The 20,175-nt window shown below is 44.7% G+C and overlaps 1 protein-coding gene across 1 annotated transcript in view; it reads left to right on the top strand.

The window, feature by feature from the left end:
* The window catches only part of SLC25A29 (solute carrier family 25 member 29), a 62,857-nt gene extending 60,028 nt beyond the window's left edge, over positions 1-2,829 (top strand). The window contains exon 4 of the mRNA XM_029597937.1: positions 66-2,829. Within this exon, the coding sequence (XP_029453797.1) occupies positions 66-809 (744 nt within the window). The 3' untranslated portion in view covers positions 810-2,829. The remainder of the gene's footprint in view (positions 1-65) is intronic.
* Positions 2,830-20,175: the final 17,346 nt, after the last annotated feature.

Raw genomic sequence — 20,175 nt, 5'->3', positions numbered from 1 at the left:
CTTTTTCCGAACATTATTCTGAATCATTGTTTTTCTGTTTTTCACCCCCCCTCCCTTCTCTTTAGGCTTTAGGGCTGTACAAAGGGATCGGGTCCCCCATGATGGGGCTCACCTTCATAAATGCACTTGTATTTGGCGTGCAGGGAAACGCAATACGATTACTTCAGAGCGATACCCCACTAAATCAGTTTCTTGCCGGGGCTGCAGCAGGTGCCATCCAGTGTGTGATCTGCTGCCCAATGGAACTGGCCAAAACAAGAATGCAGCTGCAAGGAACTGGAGAGTACAAATCGAAGATTAAAAATTACAAGAACTCCCTGGACTGCTTGATTAAAATCCACAAAAAGGAGGGACTGCGAGGCATCAACAGAGGCATGGCAGCCACGTTTTTTAGGGAGACGCCAAGCTTTGGATTTTACTTCCTCACCTACGATTACCTCACAAGGTATCTAGGTTGTGAGCCTGACGACAGCTACGTTATTCCCAAGCTGCTTTTGGCTGGCGGCATGTCTGGAATAGTATCGTGGCTGTCAACTTACCCTATGGATGTGGTCAAATCTAGGCTTCAGGCTGATGGCATTGGGGGAGTGAACCAATACAATGGGATTTTGGACTGTGTAAGGAAGAGTTATGAGATGGAAGGCTGGAGAGTTTTTTCCAGAGGTCTCACTTCTACCCTTCTCCGTGCATTCCCTGTTAATGCTGCTACGTTTGCCACGGTCACACTGTTCCTTATGTACATGAGGGCAGGGGAGCCCATAAGTGAATGCGAGGCAGGCCCAGTAATCCAGCAGCCTTCAAGTCTGTGAAGTTAGTCTCTTCTTAATGCAACGGTTTCTAGCACCTGTTTATGACTGGATCTGAAACTATTTTTAGGGACATTTGATCTGTAGAAACAATGTACATAAATCTGTGTAATGTTCAAGCTGGTTAAAAAGATGCATAAATTAAAAAAAAAAAAACCCTAAGATGTTAGGATTTCATCTTATGACTTGTAAGATAAGTTACTGTTTTAGGCCGTACTACTATGAAATCATTACGTCTGGAACACTCCTGTACAATCTATGCACATCGGTTTTTATGGGTGTATGTAAGGGTCTTAACATATTGAAGTTTCCAAAGCTCTGTTTTGCACAGATCATTTCAGAGATAAAAGCCTGGTTACCAATATTTGACTTATGAAAACTATTTTATCAGAAAAGGTTTTTTATTTCCTTAAACTTCCTATGCTGGACATCTCTCTTTTCAGAATTACTTTTTAGCCAATGTAGCCTCTCTGTTTTTAATCAGCCTTGTGTCCCCAACCTTTAGACATTGCATTACTGTTTTTATTCTCTCTCCTGAAGTTCCCTAGTTTAGAACTTGTTTTATTTAAAAGGAAACCAGCAAAGTACTTAAGTTTATGTTCAAACCTATTAAGGTTTCACAATTAGGCCTAGGTCTTGGTACTTGCAAACTTTTTTTTACACTGCTAAATTTGAGGGTTAGTCAAAATGTTGCAATGTGTATTCTTTAAATTGTTGACATGAGGATTTCTATAAGGCAATGTGGAGATGATGCTCTTGGCCTGCAAAGTATTAACATTGCATTCAACTTCCATTCCTTTTTAACAAGTTTATGTAATTACTTGTCAATGCAAGGTAGTTTGAAAGTCAACCACACATCCTATGCATGTTACTCCTCCTCCCACTAAGGAAAGCATTAGTGAATTAATGAAATAGTACAACAATGGGAAAATTAACTAGTCTATACCTGAATTATATTACAATTATATATTTATACACCTACATAGCCATTCTTTGCTGTCTTGATCTGAGCTTCTGGTGTAACTCCATTTGTTTAAAAATATATTGTATATATTTTTCTTGAGTTTTAATGCTTAGTATATTTTAAAAGGGGGCTGTGCCAGCCTGATGATTCAGAGACAGTGCTGTGCACTGATATGTTGAGGACTGAAGTTTGATTTGAGGCAGGTTAAGGGTACCACAGAGTTAATTTTCACAGCCCCTGGGGAGGGGGAGAGGAATCATCACAGTCATGGTGGAAGAATGGCACCTGCCAGCTGGCGTTCAAGTTAATGTTACCTGGGTTCTGTGTGCGGAAGCCCCTGGCTCAGAACTGAACTGGAAAAGGGGGGGGGGTAGGGGGGGGGGGAGTAGTGGTGAAGACAGACACAAAACAGAGGGGAAAAAATGCAAGAATGTTGTGATTGAAAGTTTATGGTGCTGTTGACCAAGAAAGGCCTGTTCCAGTTTGAGCTGGCAGCTTAAAAGAACAGGAGGAACTGCCATATAAAAACCGGTTCCTACACCCTCAATAACCTGCAAAAAAATGTTCAGAAGCATAATAAAATATTCATTAATGAGCAGTGGCATGTACAGCATTCGGGTATCTTTGCTGATGGCTTTAAAGATAGAGCCAAGTGTTGCAAAGCCGCCCCCACTCCATGTATTGCCTTTCAGCAAAAACCCTTGAGAGATAGGGCCTTCCAGTCATTTGACAGGCTAATTGTAACCGCACATTTGGGATGCATTGGATGTAAATTTCCAAGGAAACTGATTTTTTTTTCACTAGCTATGCTTTTTCTCTCTTTAGGGACAGGTGCAATATGTATTTGAATTTCCTAGGCAAGAGTGTGAGGAAATGGTATATTTCCTTTGGTGTGGAATATAAAAATTGATGCTCTTTTATACCTTCCAGTGCTGCTGTTGGATATGTTAGCATCTGTCTGCATTAAATCCAATGTAAATGCTTTTGTTCAGTTTACTGCTGGACAACAGTTCACTGACATCTTTGTACAATATTATTTATTGTATACAAACTGAAGGAAGGGGAATAAAGTTTGTAAAAATTGGGCCTGATTTTTTCTGTGTGTTTTGAGGGCAAGGTTACCACTACACATCTCCAATTCCCTTTTTTTTTTTTTGGCAAGAGTCCATCCAGAACAGTTTCGATGCAGAAGACAGACCTGGAGCAAGCTCAGCCCTCACTCAATGGTGACACCTAGTGACTACTTTTAGGGTTTTGTTTTTTTTAAGTAGCCAGAATATAACATTTTTCCATTTCAGCAGTTCAAGATCATTGCTAAAATAATTTTTTCTACAAGCAGATATTACAAGAAAATGTTAAAAAAAAAATTATTGTAGCCCAGTTCATTAATATTTCAGCACCCCAATCCTGTGGCAATCTGAATGCATGGCACCTCAAGCAGGCTCACCAGCCTGACTAGTATTTAGATGGGGACAATGAGGTGCTGAGAGGTGCAGAAGGCAATTGCATACCACTGCAATAGTTGACCAAGAAAATCTGGTCACATAGTGGACCATGATCAATAAGGTTGTGAAAATAGGAAGGTACATACAACCACCATTAAAACTCATCAGTAAAAATACTACATGAACCTCATGCCATTATCAGAAGTGTGATGGAAGCCTCAATTGCACTACAGATAAAAATAAATACATAAAAAATAAATATTGGCAGCCTTCCATTCAATGGGTCCTTTTTATTTGTATAAGATCTAAAATTGTAAAAGCTGACACAAGAAAGATTGGCTTCTATATGATAGAGCCAGGAGGACTGTATTTCTTGCAAAGCAGAAATATTTTGTAAGAGATGCATTTTCAAATTGGAGAGGAAATGTTATTCAAAAGTGCTCAGATCTCAACTCCCTAGCATCCTTTGTTTTTAGGTAAGCACTTTGTGAAATATTTTTCACAGAAAGAATAGAAAGTCCCAGTATAAGGAAGTAGGGCTCCCTCTCCTCTGACAACAGAGTAGAAAAAATGGCATTTTGTTGTCATAATAGCTAAGTTGCTTATCTATAACAGGTATACTCAGGAGACAACACAGCATAGAAATGTGACAGCAAAAAAAGACCACATACAGCCTATGAAGTCTGTCTATAAACACCAACTTTTCAGATTTATAATCCCTACCACTTCTTCAGAGATGGCCTGTGCTTATCCTCCTTGAATTTAGATACTATCCTTGTCCCCACTACCATCACAGGGAGGATATGTTCCATGCAGTCAGTGCTCTTTCTGTAAATAAGTACTTCCTTAGATCAGAGCTTCTCAATCATTTTTTTTATATCAGGGTACACTTTCAAATTTGCTTGATCCGCAGGGCGCACTGAACCAAATTTTACAATGTCACACACATTCATACCCGCTGATCACTGGTCATGTGACTGAAAATGCCAGGAAATGTACTTTTAACTAAATTGAACAGCTCTACCATCCTTACCCCCAAGAGTCAACCCTAAGAGCACTCTTTTTCTCTCTAAACCCAACCCCAATTTCCTTCTCCACAATGCCAAGTGTTCTCAAAGGACTGGTTTGCTGCGTGCAAATGTTTTTGCACATGAGCAAAACATTTTGGTTACATTACCCTATGAACACTACTTTGATGCAAAAAGCCTATCACTTTTAACCTCATAGCAACCCAGTCCATAAAGGGAACATTGGCTAAGTGCATCCCTTTCTTAAAATAATCATCTAATATCTTCTAACAACAGTGAAAATAAAATATGTATGAAAAAATATTTTCAGCAATAACATTTAAAATCACTTTCTGCATGCAAGGGAAATTAATAAAGAGCAAACCTTTGTTAACATACAAATGAAGGGATGACCATAATGCCGTAAAAGCCAGTGATGAAAAGTATTATTTCACAGCAAGAATTAACATTACACAAGACAGACCCTCACCAAAGGCCATAAAGTATAAATACAGTGGGCCCTTGGGTTACGAACGACTCGGGTTACGACCAACTTGGGTTACGACCATCATTCAAGGTTTCGGGTTACAAACAAATTTTGAGTTACAACCAAAATTTTGGTTTTGAGTTATGAACAGATCTCGAGTTACAACCATGAGAGAGAGAGAGAGACTGACTAACCATAATGCCCTCATGCTAGATAGGTATTTATATGTATTTATATGTCTATGAGAGGCCCACCTAGTAACTCAAGGTGAGGTTTAGGTATTAGTGTAGGGGTTAGGGGCCACTTTGACATTCAGAGTGCGACGTACAAACAGAACAGTGCTCTCTTGTGAAGATTTGTTGACCTTCAGAGTGAGGAAACTCAACCAAAGATGATATTTGTGCAGTGATCTCTCAACCTAGCTTGATGTTACCCAGGTAGAGAGTCCATATGCAGATATCGTAAAGGAACTGGTGGAGGAAGTGAAATTGTTGTTTCTGGTAGGCTAGGCACATTTTATAACTTTTTGGTGAGTACACTAGGGAAGTATTGGTGTTTCTGGTAATTAATGATCTTATACAACCATTTTTTTTAATAGAAATGGTTAGGTAAGGGGTGCTTTTGGGCGGTTCGAACACATTATTGGTTTTCCCATTATTTCCTATGGAAAAAATAGTCTTGACTTACAACCAACTTGGGTTATAACCAGCCCTCTAGAACCAATTGAGTTCGCAAGTCAAGGGACCACTGTAGAAATGTGCCAACAAAAACTAAACTGGAAACCACAAGCCCTATTGTATTATGCAGTGCAACAGAAAACCAGCAACATTATTTCTCACAAAACATCAAGCATTAAAATCAAGACATAAAACATTCATAATATTAAAATCATACTAATAAAAATGTAAATGTTAAAACCATCAACAAACATCCAATAATTTTAAAAAATGGTTATAAGTTTCCCAAGAAAAGTGTGCTGCAAAATAATCTTGTATATGGTCTGTAAACTTGGCAATGAAGGTAATAAGTAACAAAATGCAGTTTGCCTTTAGGATGTGAACACAGCAATCTTTATTAGAAACAGTCCCCCAACACGGGACCGTGTTTTGCATGGGCTGCCTTGGGAGGGACAGCTTACATAAGAAAAGATGGGCTTTTTTCGTAATCGAGTATATTTTAGCACAGATTCATATCAGAGAAGAGACTAATGCATGCCATGTACACCAAATTACTCCAAAAGAGGAAAAGCAGCAGATTTAAGAAGAATGAAAAGTTTAAATTCATATAAAGGAGAATATGGTATCTGGAATCAGATTTGAAGAGAGATTATTTTGCAGCACACTTTTCTTTTTCATTTCGATTACCTAGTGTTTGCTCTCCTATTCACAATCCTTTGTGTTATAACCAAAACACCAACAAAATATTTCAGAATAGCAGAAACATCAACTCCCACCCAATATTTAAAATAATGATTTTTTAAAACTCCTGCTCTCCATACCTGGGATCTTTTGATTTCCAGTCAACCTAAGATTGCTATGGATTGGGGAGGGGGCCGCACCAACTTTTCTCTCTCTCACACATACACAACACCGCATTCATTCTCTCACATACTCCCTCTCTTATAAAGGCCTATGCTCTCTCTCACACACACAGGCTCTCTCCCTCAAACTGTGTGCACACGCACACATAAGTAAGCTCCTAATCTCACAGACACACACTCAAAAGCAGGCTCCTAATTTCTCTCTCAGGCACACACACACACATGCTCCTAATCTCTCTCACAGGTGGAGAAAGAAGGGGGGGGGGGGGGGAAGAGACCACTGTGGCACACCAGTGGTGGAGAAGCTCTCCCTTAAACTACTTCTGAGTCTACCCCCTTTCTCCCTTATCCATGACCCCTCAATTCCACAGCCTCTTTTCTGAAAGAAAAAATTGAGTTGAATTTCTGTAAGGCTTTGTTCTCTCCAACTAGAGTCCAAGGTATGAAGAGCCTGTTTGCCTTTATTGGCATGTGGCTTGAAGAAAAAAAAAAGTTAGTAAAATGATAGATTGATTCAAATGAAATTGAGATAATACCTTGGGTAGAAACTTTGGATGAGTTTTTACTACTTTTATCTTTGTAAATTTGAGAATATGGCACATGAGACTAAAGCTTGCAGTTTAGTAATTGTGTGAAGAGATTATTGCTACAAGAAACAGAACTTTTCAAGAAAACCCTTAATTCGCTGATCGTAGTGGCTCAAATGGGGTTTCAAGGGCTAAGTTTAGATCCGAAGCAGTAGGCGGATCTTTAATCTGAGGATGCAGATAACAGAGACTCTTCATAAATCTGGCAACAGTAGGTTGTTAAGAAATAGGAATTCCTTCTGATAATATGCTGTTATAGCACTGTTGGAATTCTTTAATCCTGATTTAGACAGATGTAGAAGATTGAAGCAGAGAGTAAATAGGACAGGTAAAAGGGGTCTTCATTTTGGTTTGCACACCACATTGTAAATCCTTTTTTATGTAAAATATAAGATCTTCTTGTGGAAGGTTTTCTTTAGGAAATTATAATTTTGGTTATCTCTAAAGGTAGCTGCATTGAAATTATGTGACTTTTAATATTGATGCCATTAGAACCAAAGATTGAAGGTTTAGCTGGAGAAGATTCCCTCTGCATTGAATGATTAGTGTTGGGAATGTAATCTTATTGGCTGCTGAACAACTCGGTGTTGCCCCAACTCTTTGTTGAAGTAATTGCTGTCAAAAATATGGAGATCATCATCCTGTCATTTCTTTGGTCAATGCATCCACAATTATAGCCTTTGTTGGTGACCAACGTGGCAGAAAAGGTCCAAGAGGCCTCCTGATTAGACACTCTATGGGCCAAAGAGGAAGCAAGGGGGAAAGCAGTCACTCAGCAGTGCATGGTTCAGAGAGAATGTATCTTTGAAGGATACTAATAAAACAGGAGAGTTAGGGCATCCCAACAGAGGTTCCAATAAAAGCAAATATAGTGCCATGTGCCTGTAAGTAATGAATTACCTAAGCTAAAGAATTCCAAATTATCCATATCAACTGAAAAGAAGGTTGTTAATACAATCAAAAAACGCACTTTGAAATGTCTGTATGCCAGTGCCAGAAGTCTAAGAAGTAAGATGGGAGAGTTAGAAATGTATTGCAGTGAATGATGAGATAGACATAATTGGCATCTCAGAGACCTGGTGGAAGGAGGATAACCAATGGGACAGTACTATATTAGGATATAAATTATACCGCAACGATAGGGAGGATCAACTTGGTGGGGGTGTAGCACTTTATGTCCAGGAGCGTATAGAGTCCAACAGGATAAAGATCATACAAGAGACTAAATGCTCAGAAGAATCTATATGGGTAGAAATCCCATGTGTGTTGGGTAAAAGTATAGTGATAGGAGTATACAACTGTCCACCTGGCCAGAATGATCAAACAGATGATGAAACGTTAAGAGAAATCAGGGAAGCAAACCAATTTGGCAGTGCAGTAATAATGAGAGATTTCAATTACACCAATATTGACCGGGTAAATGTAATATCAGGACATGCTAGAGACATAAAATTCCTGGATGGAATAAACCAACGCGAGAGGGAGCTATTTTAGATTTAATTCTTAGTGGAACGCAGGATTTGGTGAGAGGTAAAGGTAGTGGCCACCTGGCAATAGTGATCATAACATGATCAAATTAGAACTATGACTGAAAAGGGGATACTATATAAATCTGCATCTCTAAAACTAAATTTTCAAAAGGGAAAGTTTGATAAAATGAGGAAAATAGGAAAAACCTGAAAGGTGCAGCTGCAAAGGTTAAAAGTGTACAACAGGCATGAGCATTGTTTAAAAATACCATTTTAGAAGCACAGTCCAGATGTATTCTATGCATTAAGTTGGGAGGAAGGCAAAACGATTACCAGCATAGTTAAAAGGTGAGGTGAAAGAGGCTATTTTAGCCAAAAAAAATCCTTCAAAAACTGGAAGAAAGATCCATCTGAAGAAAATAGGAAAAAAGTATAAGCACTGTCAAGTTAAGTGTAAAACATCAATAAGGCAGACTAAGAGAGAATTTGAAATGAAGTTGGCCGTAGAGACAAAAACTCATAAAAACGTTTTAAAATATATCCAAAGCAAGAAACCTGTGAGGAAGTCGGTTGGACCATTAGATGACCGAGAGGTTAAAGGGGCTCTTAGGGAGGATGAGGCCATTGCAGAAAGACTAAATGAATTCTTTACTTCTGTGTTTATTAATGAGGATGTTGGGGAGATTCTGGTTCCAGAGATGGTCTTCAAGGGTGATGACTCAGATGAACTGAACCAAATCACTGTGAACCCGGAAGATGTAGTAGGCCAGATTGACAAGCTAAAGAGTAGCAAATCACCTGGACTGGATGGTATGCACCCCAGGGTTCTGAAGGAACTAAAAAATGAAATTTCAGATCTATTAGTTAAAATTTGTAACCTATCATTAAAATCATCCATTGTACCTGAAGACTGGAGGGTGGCCAATGTAACCCCAAAATTTAAAAAGGGCTCCAGGGACGATCCAGGAAACTATAGACCAGTGAATCTGACTTCAGTTCTGGGAAAAATAGTGGAAACTATCCTAAAGATCAAAATCACAGAGCATGTAGAAAGACATGGTTTAATGGATTTACCCAAGGCAAGATTTGCCTCACAAATCTGGCCGAAGGTACTGTCATGTCGACCATTCTTGTCCAAACAGTAATGGGCGGTGAACGTGTGCAGGGAACTCCACATTGCAACCTTGCAGAATTCAGCGATGGGGACCACACGATAACGTGCCACTGACGCTGCCATGGCTCTGAGTATGCCTTGACGTGGCCTCCAAGCTGAAGGCCTGCCTGCTCGTAGCAGAAGGATATGCAGTCCGCCAACCAGTTGGAGATGTGTCTGCTTGCCCACCCCTTTTGCCTCATACCAGACGGAGAACCTCTTCCACTTTAATTGGTAAAAACATCCTGGTGGAAGGCTTCCGGGAAGCCACCAGGACCTGTGACACAGTATCAGAGAGGTCGAGGGACTGTAAGACTACCCTTTCAACATCCAAGCAGTGAGGGCCAGCGATTCGAGGTTTGGGTGGCATAATCTGCTCTGATCCTGCGTTATCAGGTCAGGGGAGTGCCCAGATGTATGGGCTCCCATAGACAGATCGCACAGAATTGGGAACAGACTTGTGGCCAATGTGGGGCAACCAGGATCATGGTACCCCTATCCTACTGGAACGTCATGAGAGCCTTCCCCCACCACTGGGAGTGGAGGGTACATGTACAGCAGGCCCTTGCCCCAAAACAGGGCAAATGCATCCGTGCTGGTTCCCCGTCCTCCCTTAACAGGGAGCAGAAGCAATCCACTTTGAAATTCCACGGGGAGGCAAAGAGTTCCACGTCCAGAACGACCCACAGGCAGAAGAGTGGGTGTCTACACCAACAGGTCCTGCAGAAGCGGAAACCAGACCTGTCAGGGCCAAGAAGTATCATAGACCCTTGTCCTGCTGAAGCTTCAGCAGAGTCCTCAAGAGGAGCGGTAGAGCGGGTACGCGTATAACAGGCCCTTCCCCCAGTGGAGGGAGAAGGCATCACAGGCCAGATGGCAGTCCCCCGACACCAGGGAGCAATATCTGCTCACCTTGTGGTTGTGAGGGGAGGCGAAGAGATCCACATCTGGCGTACCCCAATGGCGAAACAGTGTCGCCACCACCTGTGGGTTGAGGGACCACTCATGTGGCTCAAACCATCAACTAGCACGTTGAGATGACCCGGCACGTAGGTCACTCGCAGAGACATACCCTGTGAAAGGGCCCAGGTCCACACTTGGACCGCTTTGTGGCAGAGGAGGAACGAACCAGTGCCTCCCTGCTTGACGACATACCATATTGCAACTTGGTTTCTGAATGCCCACAGAGCATACCGAATTGCTCACAGCTCCAGAAGTTTATCTGAGAGTGGGCTTCGCAGGCAGTCCAGAGACCTTGCATGTGGATACCGTTCACATGGGCTCCCCAGCCTTCTGTAGTGAGAATCACCTGAGGTGGAGAGTTGGAAGGGAAGTCCTCTTCTCATAAGAGGTTAGAAAGATCTTCCCGCCAGGATAGACACTCTGAGAAGGTCCATGACTGAGACGGGTGCGAGATCCTGGGAAGCCTGCTTCCACTGAGATCATAGGGTCCACTGGGCGCAAAAAAGCTTTCGCCTGCACCGTGTCCAGCTGGGTAAAATAGAAACATAGAAATGATGGCAGAAGAAGACCAAACGGTCCATCCAGTCTGCCCAGCAAGTTTTGCACTTTTTTTTTTCTCATACTTGTGTTACTCTTGGCTCTTAGTAACCTTTTGGTTCTATTTCCCTTCCACCCCCACCATTAATGAGAGAGCAGTGTTGGAACTGCATCTAAGTGAAATATCTAGCCCAATTAGTTAGGGTAACAACTGCTGCAATAAGCAAGCCACATCCATGCCCACCTGCCCACCCAGACTAAATAATTCAGTCCTTGTTGGTTGTTGTCTGTATATAGATCCACCTTTCTTCATTCCCCCTGCCGTTGAAGCAGAGAGCTATGCTGGATATGTGTGAAGTATTAGTCTTTCTCCCCTGCCGTTGAAGCAGAGAGCTATGCTGGATATGCATTGAAAGTGAAGTATTAGGCTTATTTGGTTTGGGGTAGTAGCCGCCGTAACAAGCAAACTACTCCCTGCTTTTTTGTGAATGCAAATCCTTTTTTCCACATTTCCTCTTTCCGTTGAAGCTTAGAGCAATGTTGGAGTCACATTAACCATGTGTATGTTTATTGAATAAGGATATTATCTCCATGGAGTAGCCGTCATTCCCACGAGCCACCCACTCTTCATTCACGTCCTCCAGACTTTAAGGATCTACAGTGTTTATCCCATGCCCCTTTGAAGTCCTTCACAGTTCTGGTCTTCACCACTTCCTCCGGAAGGGCATTCCAGGCATCCACCACCCTCTCCGTGAAGAAATGCTTCCTGACATTGGTTCTGAGTCTTCCTCCCTGGAGCTTCAAATCGTGACCCCTGGTTCTGCTGATTTTTTACCCAACAGAAAAGGTTTGTCATTGTCTTTGGATCATTAAAACCTTTCAAGTATCTGAAAGTCTGTATCATATCACCTCTGCTCCTCCTTTCCTCCAGGGAGTACATATTTAGATTCTTCAATCTCTCCTCATAAGTCATTCGATGAAGACCCTCCACCTTTTTGGTCGCCCTTCTCTGGACTGCCTCCATCTTGTCTCTGTCTCTTTGGAGATACGGTCTCCAGAACTGAACACAGTACTCCAGGTGAGGCCTCACCAAGGACCTGTACAAGGGGATAATCACTTCCCCTTTCTTACTTGATATTCCTCTCTCTATGCAGCCCAGCATTCTTCTGGCTTTAGCTATCGCCTTGTCACATTGTTTTGCCGACTTCAGATTAAACACTATCACCCCAAGGTCTCTCTCCTGCTCCGTGCACATCAGCCTTTCTCCCCCCATCGAATACAGTTCATTCGGATTTCCACTCCCCCATATGCATGACTCTGCACTTCTTGGCACTGAATCTCAGCTGCCATATCTTCGACCACTCTTCCAGCTTTCTTAAATCCAGTCTCATTCTCTCCACTCCTTCCGGCGTGTCCACTCTGTTGCAGATCTTAGTGTCATCCGCAAAAAGACAAACCTTACCTTCTATCCTGTCCACAATGTCGCTTACAAAGATATTGAACAGGACCGGTCCCAACACCGATCCTTGCAGTACACCGCTTAAAACCGCTCTCTCTTCAGAGAGTTCCATTTATCATCACACATTGTCTTCTGTCCATCAACAAGTTTGCAATCCAGGCCACCACCTCGGCACTCACTCCTAAGCTTCTCATTTTATTCACCAGTCTCCTGTGCGGGACTGTATCAAAAGCTTTGCTGAAATCCAAGTAGATGACATTGAGTGCTCTTCCTTGATCCAATTCCTTGGTTACCCAGTCAAAATATTCTATCAGATTTGTCTGACAGGATCTTCCCTGGTGAATCCATGCTGCCTCTGATCCAGCAATTCTCTCGACTGTAGATAGTTCACTATTCTTTCTTTCAACAGCGACTCCATTACTTTTCCCACCACCGAGGTGAGGCTAACCGGTCTGTAATTATCAGTCTCTTCTCTGTTTTCACTCTTGTGAAGCAGGATCACCACTGCTCTTCTCCACGATCTTGAACTTTTCTCTTATTTATTTATTTATTATTTTGCTAAACCGGCTTTCATGACAGGAATCACATCAAACCGGTTTACATTTAACAATGTGTGTAAGGTAGAGAGAACTCAAACCACAGTAACAAGAGCATGGTTAGGAGAGTGAAATAGTTACAATAAAACAGGGAAGTAAATAACTGGGATCTGGAAAAGAAAAAGGGGGGGAGATAACTGAGCAGTAAAATATTTACAGGGTAGCAAAATCAATTCCAATATAATATTTACAGGGTAGCAAAATCAATTCCAATATAGTGCAATTGTATAGCAAATGACATTAATAACACGGTAATGGAAATGACGGAGAAGTTAGTGGTTTCTTATTTAAATCCATTTTTTTGATAAAGTTTTTGTGATGTTGGGTGAGGATCTCAATCAAGGCCTGGAAAGACTTTTTTAAAAAGCCAAGTTTTCAGCCTTTTCCTGAACGTTAGTAGGCAGGGTTCCTGTCTCAGGTCAGCTGGGATGGAGTTCCATAAAGGTGGACCTGCTGTTGAGAACGCTCTGACACTGAGAGATTTGTATTGGTAAGTTTTGGCGTGTGGTACCTGAAGCGATTCTTTGTAAGATTCCCTGATGGGTCTGGCGGACGTGTGTTTTTTGAAGGGAATTTGTAAGTTGATCTGTGTATGTTGATGGATAACCTTGTATATGGTGGTGATGGATTTGTACATGATTCTGTAGTGGATCGGTAACCAGTGAAGGTCTTTGAGGATTGGGGAAATGTGGTCGATTCTCCTGGATTTTGTAAGGATTCTGGCTGCTATGTTCTGCACCATTTGTAGAGGTTTGGTATGCGAAGCTGGGAGGCCCAGTAGTAGTGAGTTACAATAATCTAGCTTGGAGCAGATTATTGCTTGCAGAATTGTTCTGAAGTCCTGAGTGTGGAAGAGCGGCTTTATTCTTTTAAGGATATTTATTTATTTATTTAACAGTTTTATATACCGCAGTTCAGGTAACAATGTTACTAATCACTTCGGTTCACATTTCAACAATAACAATGACAATATAACGAATGGATTATAATGTCTTACATAGAACAGGGGGGATGAACTTGGAGAAAATTAACAAAGAACTAGGAGAGTACAACTTATATACAAATAGTTTAGAAGACCCGTATGTGAAGTCAATAGAGCTGTCTTGGAAAGACTTAGAGTCACTGTTATGACATTCGTTTGGAGAGGCAGGTGCGTATAGGAGAGTATTTTTTGAAGGAAGTAGCGAGGGTGTAGAAGGAGGTGGGGGGGGGTATGTAATTTATGAAAGCAATCTTTGGTGGTTTGGTTGATGAATGATTTAAGGTTGAGACGGTTGTCTAAGATGGCTCCTAGGTCTCTTACGTGAGAGGTTTGAAGGAGGGCTGGTGGCTTAGAAACCTGTTCAACGCCCGGAGATAGAGAATGGGGCACAAGCCGCCATTCTTCTTTTGAATTAGGAAATTCCTCGAATAGAACCCTGGTGATGGTGAGGGACTGGTTCCACCATGCCCACCACGAGAAGGGCGACAAGTTCTGTCTGAAGTATGACCTGGTGGCCAGATGAACCGCATGACGGACATGGGGGAGAGGTCTTTGGGAGCTGGCTCAAGTTCAGACAGTACCCCTGACAGATGATAGCGAGAACCTATTGATCCGACATGATCTTCTCCCAGTGGTGGGCAAAGCCTAATAGTCTGCTGTTGACCGGGGGTAGCCAGTGTCCGGTCAACTGACCTTTGCTCCCTCGCTGCCAGTCAAAAGCCCGTGGCTGCGGCTGGCTGGGGGTCTGGGTGCTCGCTGTTGACAAGGACAGCCCCTGGAACCGGTGCGTGGTGTATGAGTCCAGCAGGCTGGAGGATAATATTTCCTCTGCCAGTAAAAGGGCTTCTGGGAACCTGGCCTGGAGGATTTTCTGGCAGAGGACGGGCCTTCAGAGGCGCTAGCGGGCAGCTGCTGAAGGGTATCATGATGGTCCTTCAATTGCACTACCGCATCCCGGACTTTGTCCCCAAAGAGATTTTCACCTGTGCAGGGGAGGTCGGCCAGCCGATCCTGAACCTCCGCTGGAGGTCAGAGGACCGGAGCCATGCCATTCTCCTGGCACCGATGCCCACCGCCGCTATGCGGGCCGCTTTCTTGAAAACATCGTATGTGGAATGCACCTCATTTTTCTGCTTCGAGACCCAGCCTCTTGCTGCTGTTGAGGCAGGCCCTTAGCAAAGTCGTGGATACTTTTTCAGAGATTGCGATTATACTGGGTCATTTAAAGCTGGTAGGCAGTGATGCGGGCCACCAGCATGGCGCCCTGGAAGACTTTCCTGCCCAGGGCATCGAGTTCCATGTGCTCACGACATGGAGGAACAAAGGCACGGGTGCGGTTGCACAGAGCCTTCTTTTAGGCGGACTCCACGACCACCGACTGGTGGGGGGAGGTGCCACTTCTTAAACCCCACGACTGCTGCACCAAATAGGTGGCGTCAGCCTTTCTATTGACAAGGGAGATAGAAATGGGGTGCTCCCACATGCAGAGGAGGAGGTCCTTAAAAATATCGTGGATAGGAACTGCCACGATCTCCTTAGGAACATCGAACTGAAGGACTTCCAGTATCTTATGTCGTGCATCCTCCTGTGTAAGGAGCTGAAAGGGAATGGCTTCAGCCATTGCCCTGACAAACCCCACAAAGGACAAATCCTCCGGGGGGGGGGGGGGGGACGGGACAACTGGCGGCACTCCTCTGGAGAAGATGGCTCCAAGAGGAGGTCATCCGAATAACCAAGAACAAGTCCGTGGAGTCATCACCCCCAAGGGTTGTAAGGCCCCCTCCTCCTCACTGGGACCAGCATGCTGAAGAAGAGGTCCATGAGGGGTATCAACCCTGGGCTCCGATAGCTTCAGAGGTCTCAAGGGGACCCACAGGCATTGATGGTTCCCCTGGCATTGAGGGAACCGGAAGCTGCGGTAGGCTGGAGGGACCTCGCACAGGCTCGGGGAACCATGGTCTGGGAAACGTGGTACCAGCCGTATTTTCCTCCTCGGAAGACCAGAGAATCAGGATCACTCTGGTGGGGGGCATTGGTGGCCATTGGGGAACAGAGGGTCCCTCAGGCACCGGTTGCGTCGGAAGAATGCCCAAAAGGATGACCAGATGCTCCAGCAGGGGTGCTAGCATTGAGGGTGGAGGCTTGGGCACTGGTATGGGAGCCGGTGGCACCTGCAGCTCAACGCTCTGGAGTGCTTTGAGCACTGTGGACTGCACCCTGCGGTCCAACTCCTCCTGAAAGTCTGGAGTGGTCAGGACTGATGGAGGGGGACGCAGCATTACCGGCTCTCTCTCGGATCTCCGAAGCAGCACAGTACCCAGCACTGGTGTCGGTGGAGAATGCAGAGGACTACCAGGGGCATTGGAGGATGAGGCCTCTGATGGCAGTTTTGTTTCGAAGGCGGCTCGGCATGCGCCGATGCCGCGCCAGAACCGGTGCCATGTGATAGGGACCGGTGGCAGTGCTTGCAGGATCTTCTCCGGTGCTCGCCTGGTCTTTCCCTGGCGCCGAAGAAGCGGAAGAACCCGATGTCCGGGAGAGCGGAGAGACCATAGATGATCGGTCACCATCTCCTCGATCCTTGGAGGTACTAGCGAGAGGAATAGCCAGGGGAAGCGTATCTGAAGATTCCCTGCGACCTCAGCGTCAATGGCACCAATGCAGGTGTAGAAGGAGCAGACTTTGGGGCTCCGAAAAGTTTCTTCATCTTATCTAGGGGCACCCAATGCCCTTTGGGGATCATCTGATCACACAGATGGCAAACCTCATGCGGATCCATGATGGACATGGTCCGTGGGCACAGACGAAAACCGGTCGACACCATAAAAACACCTGGTGTGCGGTCGATGACCGGTGGTCACAAGGCGAAAGTCGGGAATTGACCGCAAAGTTGGGAAAAATGGGTAAAAGAAAACCTATCAGACCGATGAGGCACTGACTGAGAAGGGGGACCAGATGAGGAAAAATGGCAAGAATGAGAAACTTGTTTGAGACAAGAAACTGAAGAGCTCCACGACCACGAGGCAACTGCACCACAGAAAAGAAGAGACTGAAGGGGGACCTTGCTTGTATGTGTGGATAGTGGCAGACCGGGCATGCAAAGTTTCTAGAAACTTTGACAAAAGTTTTCCGTGCCAAGCTCCATCGGATGATGTCACCCTCATGCGAGGACTACCATCCTGCTTGTCCTAGGAAAAAATTATTTTTCACTCAACGCACAATTAAGCTCTGGAATTTGTTGCCAGAGGATGTAGTTAGTGTAGCTGGGTTTAAAAAAGGTTTGGATAAGTTAATAGAGAAGTCCATTAACTGCTATTAAGTTGTCAGACAATAGCCACTGCTATTATTGGCATCAGTAGCATGGGAACTCCTTAGTGTTTGGATACTTGCCAAGTACTTGTAAGCCTGAATTGGCCACTGTTGGAAACAGGATACTGGGCTTGATGGACCCTTGGTCTGACCCAGTATGGCAATTTCTTATCTTCAAGGAGACTGCAAAGGCTAAATATATGGGAAACAAGATATTACTAAGGCAGCAATCACATTCACTGGTTCCAATCCAAGAATACACTTCATAAGAGCCCACAGAACGCAGAATCCACAGTATGAGAGAAAAATAAAACATGGCCATCATATCAGCAGTGAAGCTGGCAGCTGGCTCCACATGTTCATTCACACTCCAGAGCAATGCAATAGAGAATATTTCTGGATTTTTGCAATGGGAGCTCTGCTTGGCTGAAACAATTGATTTTTCACCGACTAGGTGAAAACACAGCTGCTTTTGTGGCTAAAGAGCCAATAAATTGGTTCACTACAAAAATAAATGCAGAACTTATACAGGAGCACAGGAAAAGACATCTTTTTGCCCAGACCAGTAACTAAAGTGGTCCTGGGAAGGCTGCAATATCATTACAGAAGAGTAAAAGCAAGAGCTAAAAAAACGTTAAGGTCTGTCTTGCTTCATCAGATGCCACTATACCTATCTGGGATGAGGTGCTGCACAAAGCAGAGTTGCTTACCTGTAACAGGTGTCCTCCTAGGACAGCAGGATGTTAATCCTTACACATGGGTGACATCTGATGGAGCCCAGCACGGAAAACCTATGTCAAAGTTTCTAGAAACTGACTGGCACACTGAGCATGCCACTATTCACACGAGGTCCCTCTTCAGTCTCGTAACATAGAATTACGAAAAAAGAAAATAAATACAGGAGAAATCCAACTCCGCAGGGTGGCGGGCGGGTTTCGTGAGGACTAACATCCTGTTGACCTAGGAGAACACCTATTACAGGTAAGCAACTCTGCTTTTCTCCTTGGACAAGCAGGATGGTAGTCCTCACACACGGGTGAATCCCTAGCTACAGGCTACTTCCGAGCAACGTGACCAAAAGGCACCTAACCAGGTGCCAATGGGCACAACAACATTGGAACTGTTTGTAACAGAGAGACATAGCCTGAACCCAAAGAATGGGCCCTAGGCAGGAAGCGTTGGGTTCTACAGTGGAAAGAGATTCCGGAGGACAGACTGGCCGAAGCTGCTATCACGTCGACCATCCCTGTCAGATACTAATGAGCAGCAAAAGCGTGGAGAGAACTCCATGTGCAGGTTGTCGATCACCTCCATGGGGGCTGATCTCAAATGAACCACCAAATTTGCCATGGCTCGAACCGAATGAGCCTTGCATTGGCCTTCAAGTTGCAGTCCCGCCTGAGCATAGCAAAAGGAGATGCAATCCACTAGCCAGTTGGACAGAGTCTGCTTAGTAACCGCAACTCCCAATCTATTCTTATCAAAGAGATGAAGAGTTGCAAGGACTGCCTATGGCCTGCTGTCCACTCCAGGTAGAAGGCTAAGGCCCTCTTGTAGGGTGATATCTCCTTTTACCAATGATGCACCAATTATGAATTATAATAGCCATGTACAGGCCAAATTCTGACAGGCCCAGACACTGCTACAGCAAGAGAAATAACTTTACCCAGGTGAATTTTAAACTGTTTTGTATCAGTGGAAGAGGCCTTGTCCTAATACACAGCTCGATACAGTAACATTCAGTTGAAGTTTTCTCGTCTGTAACGAGCTCCCTGCGCACAATTCGGACGCGTAAGGCAAATCAGCGATACAGTTTCCAGTTTCGCGTGTCCATAGCGCTTCTTAAAACAGACGCGTAACCCTTCCCGCACCCGGCATGTAAATGAACGAATTAGCTGTATAATGAAGGAATTAGCTATTCCCCTCCGATACCGTAACGCGCGCTCAAGTTATCTCATTAGTAACGCACTGTTTTGCCGCGGCCGTAACGTGTTAGTTTACCGCCTCCCCCTAGTAGGAGTTAGGACTGTGAGTCTAGTAACAAATCCATCGACACCGCTTAAGACACTCAAAAACAATAAAACACAATTAAAAAAAAAAGCGATACAGAGATGATCGAGAAAATGTAATGATGTGGGACACATAAAACCTGTCAGAAGAAAAAAAAAATTTTAAATACCTGTCTGAGGGCCCCGTCGGTCCAGGCGGCCGGCGTGGGTCCAGGCGGCCGGCAGGATCCGGGGGGCCGGTGGTCGCGTGTTAAATCTAGGCCGCGGGCGGGTGGGTGCCTGTTCCAGGCGGCGGCGGCAGCGGCGGCGGGGGGACACGCGTTAGTTCGAGACGGACGGCGGGCGGCCGCGTGTTAAATCTAGGCCGGGTCGCACAGATGCGCATTCATCCAGGTGGCGAAAGCCGCCGGCTCCTCCGCCTGGATGAATGAATGCGCGCCTGTGCGACCCCTGCGTTTCGGCGCTCAAGGCAGTCACATGCCGTGACGTCACGCCTTGAGCGCCGAAACGCAGGGGTCGCACAGGCGCGCATTCATTCATCCAGGCGGAGGAGCCGGTGGGGAAAGCAGCCGGCTCCTCCGCCTGGATGAATGAATTCATTCACTGCCGGTGGGGGTTGCCTCTCCGGCAGCCCCCACCGGCAGTGAATGAATGCGCGCCTGTGCGACCCCTGCGTTTCGGCGCTCAAGGCAGTCACATGCCGTGACGTCACGTCACGCCTTGAGCGCCGAAACGCAGGGGTCGCACAGGCGCGCATTCATTCATTCAGGCGGAGGAGCCGGTGGCGAAAGCAGCCGGCTCCTCCGCCTGGATGAATGAATTCATTCACTGCCGGTGGGGGTTGCCTCTCCGGCAGCCCCCA

The sequence above is a fragment of the Rhinatrema bivittatum genome, chromosome 4 (assembly GCF_901001135.1).
Source record: "Rhinatrema bivittatum chromosome 4, aRhiBiv1.1, whole genome shotgun sequence".
Taxonomy (NCBI): domain Eukaryota; kingdom Metazoa; phylum Chordata; class Amphibia; order Gymnophiona; family Rhinatrematidae; genus Rhinatrema; species Rhinatrema bivittatum.
The sequence above is the reverse complement of the archived record's forward strand: the minus strand, read 5'-3'. Positions and strand labels throughout refer to the sequence as shown.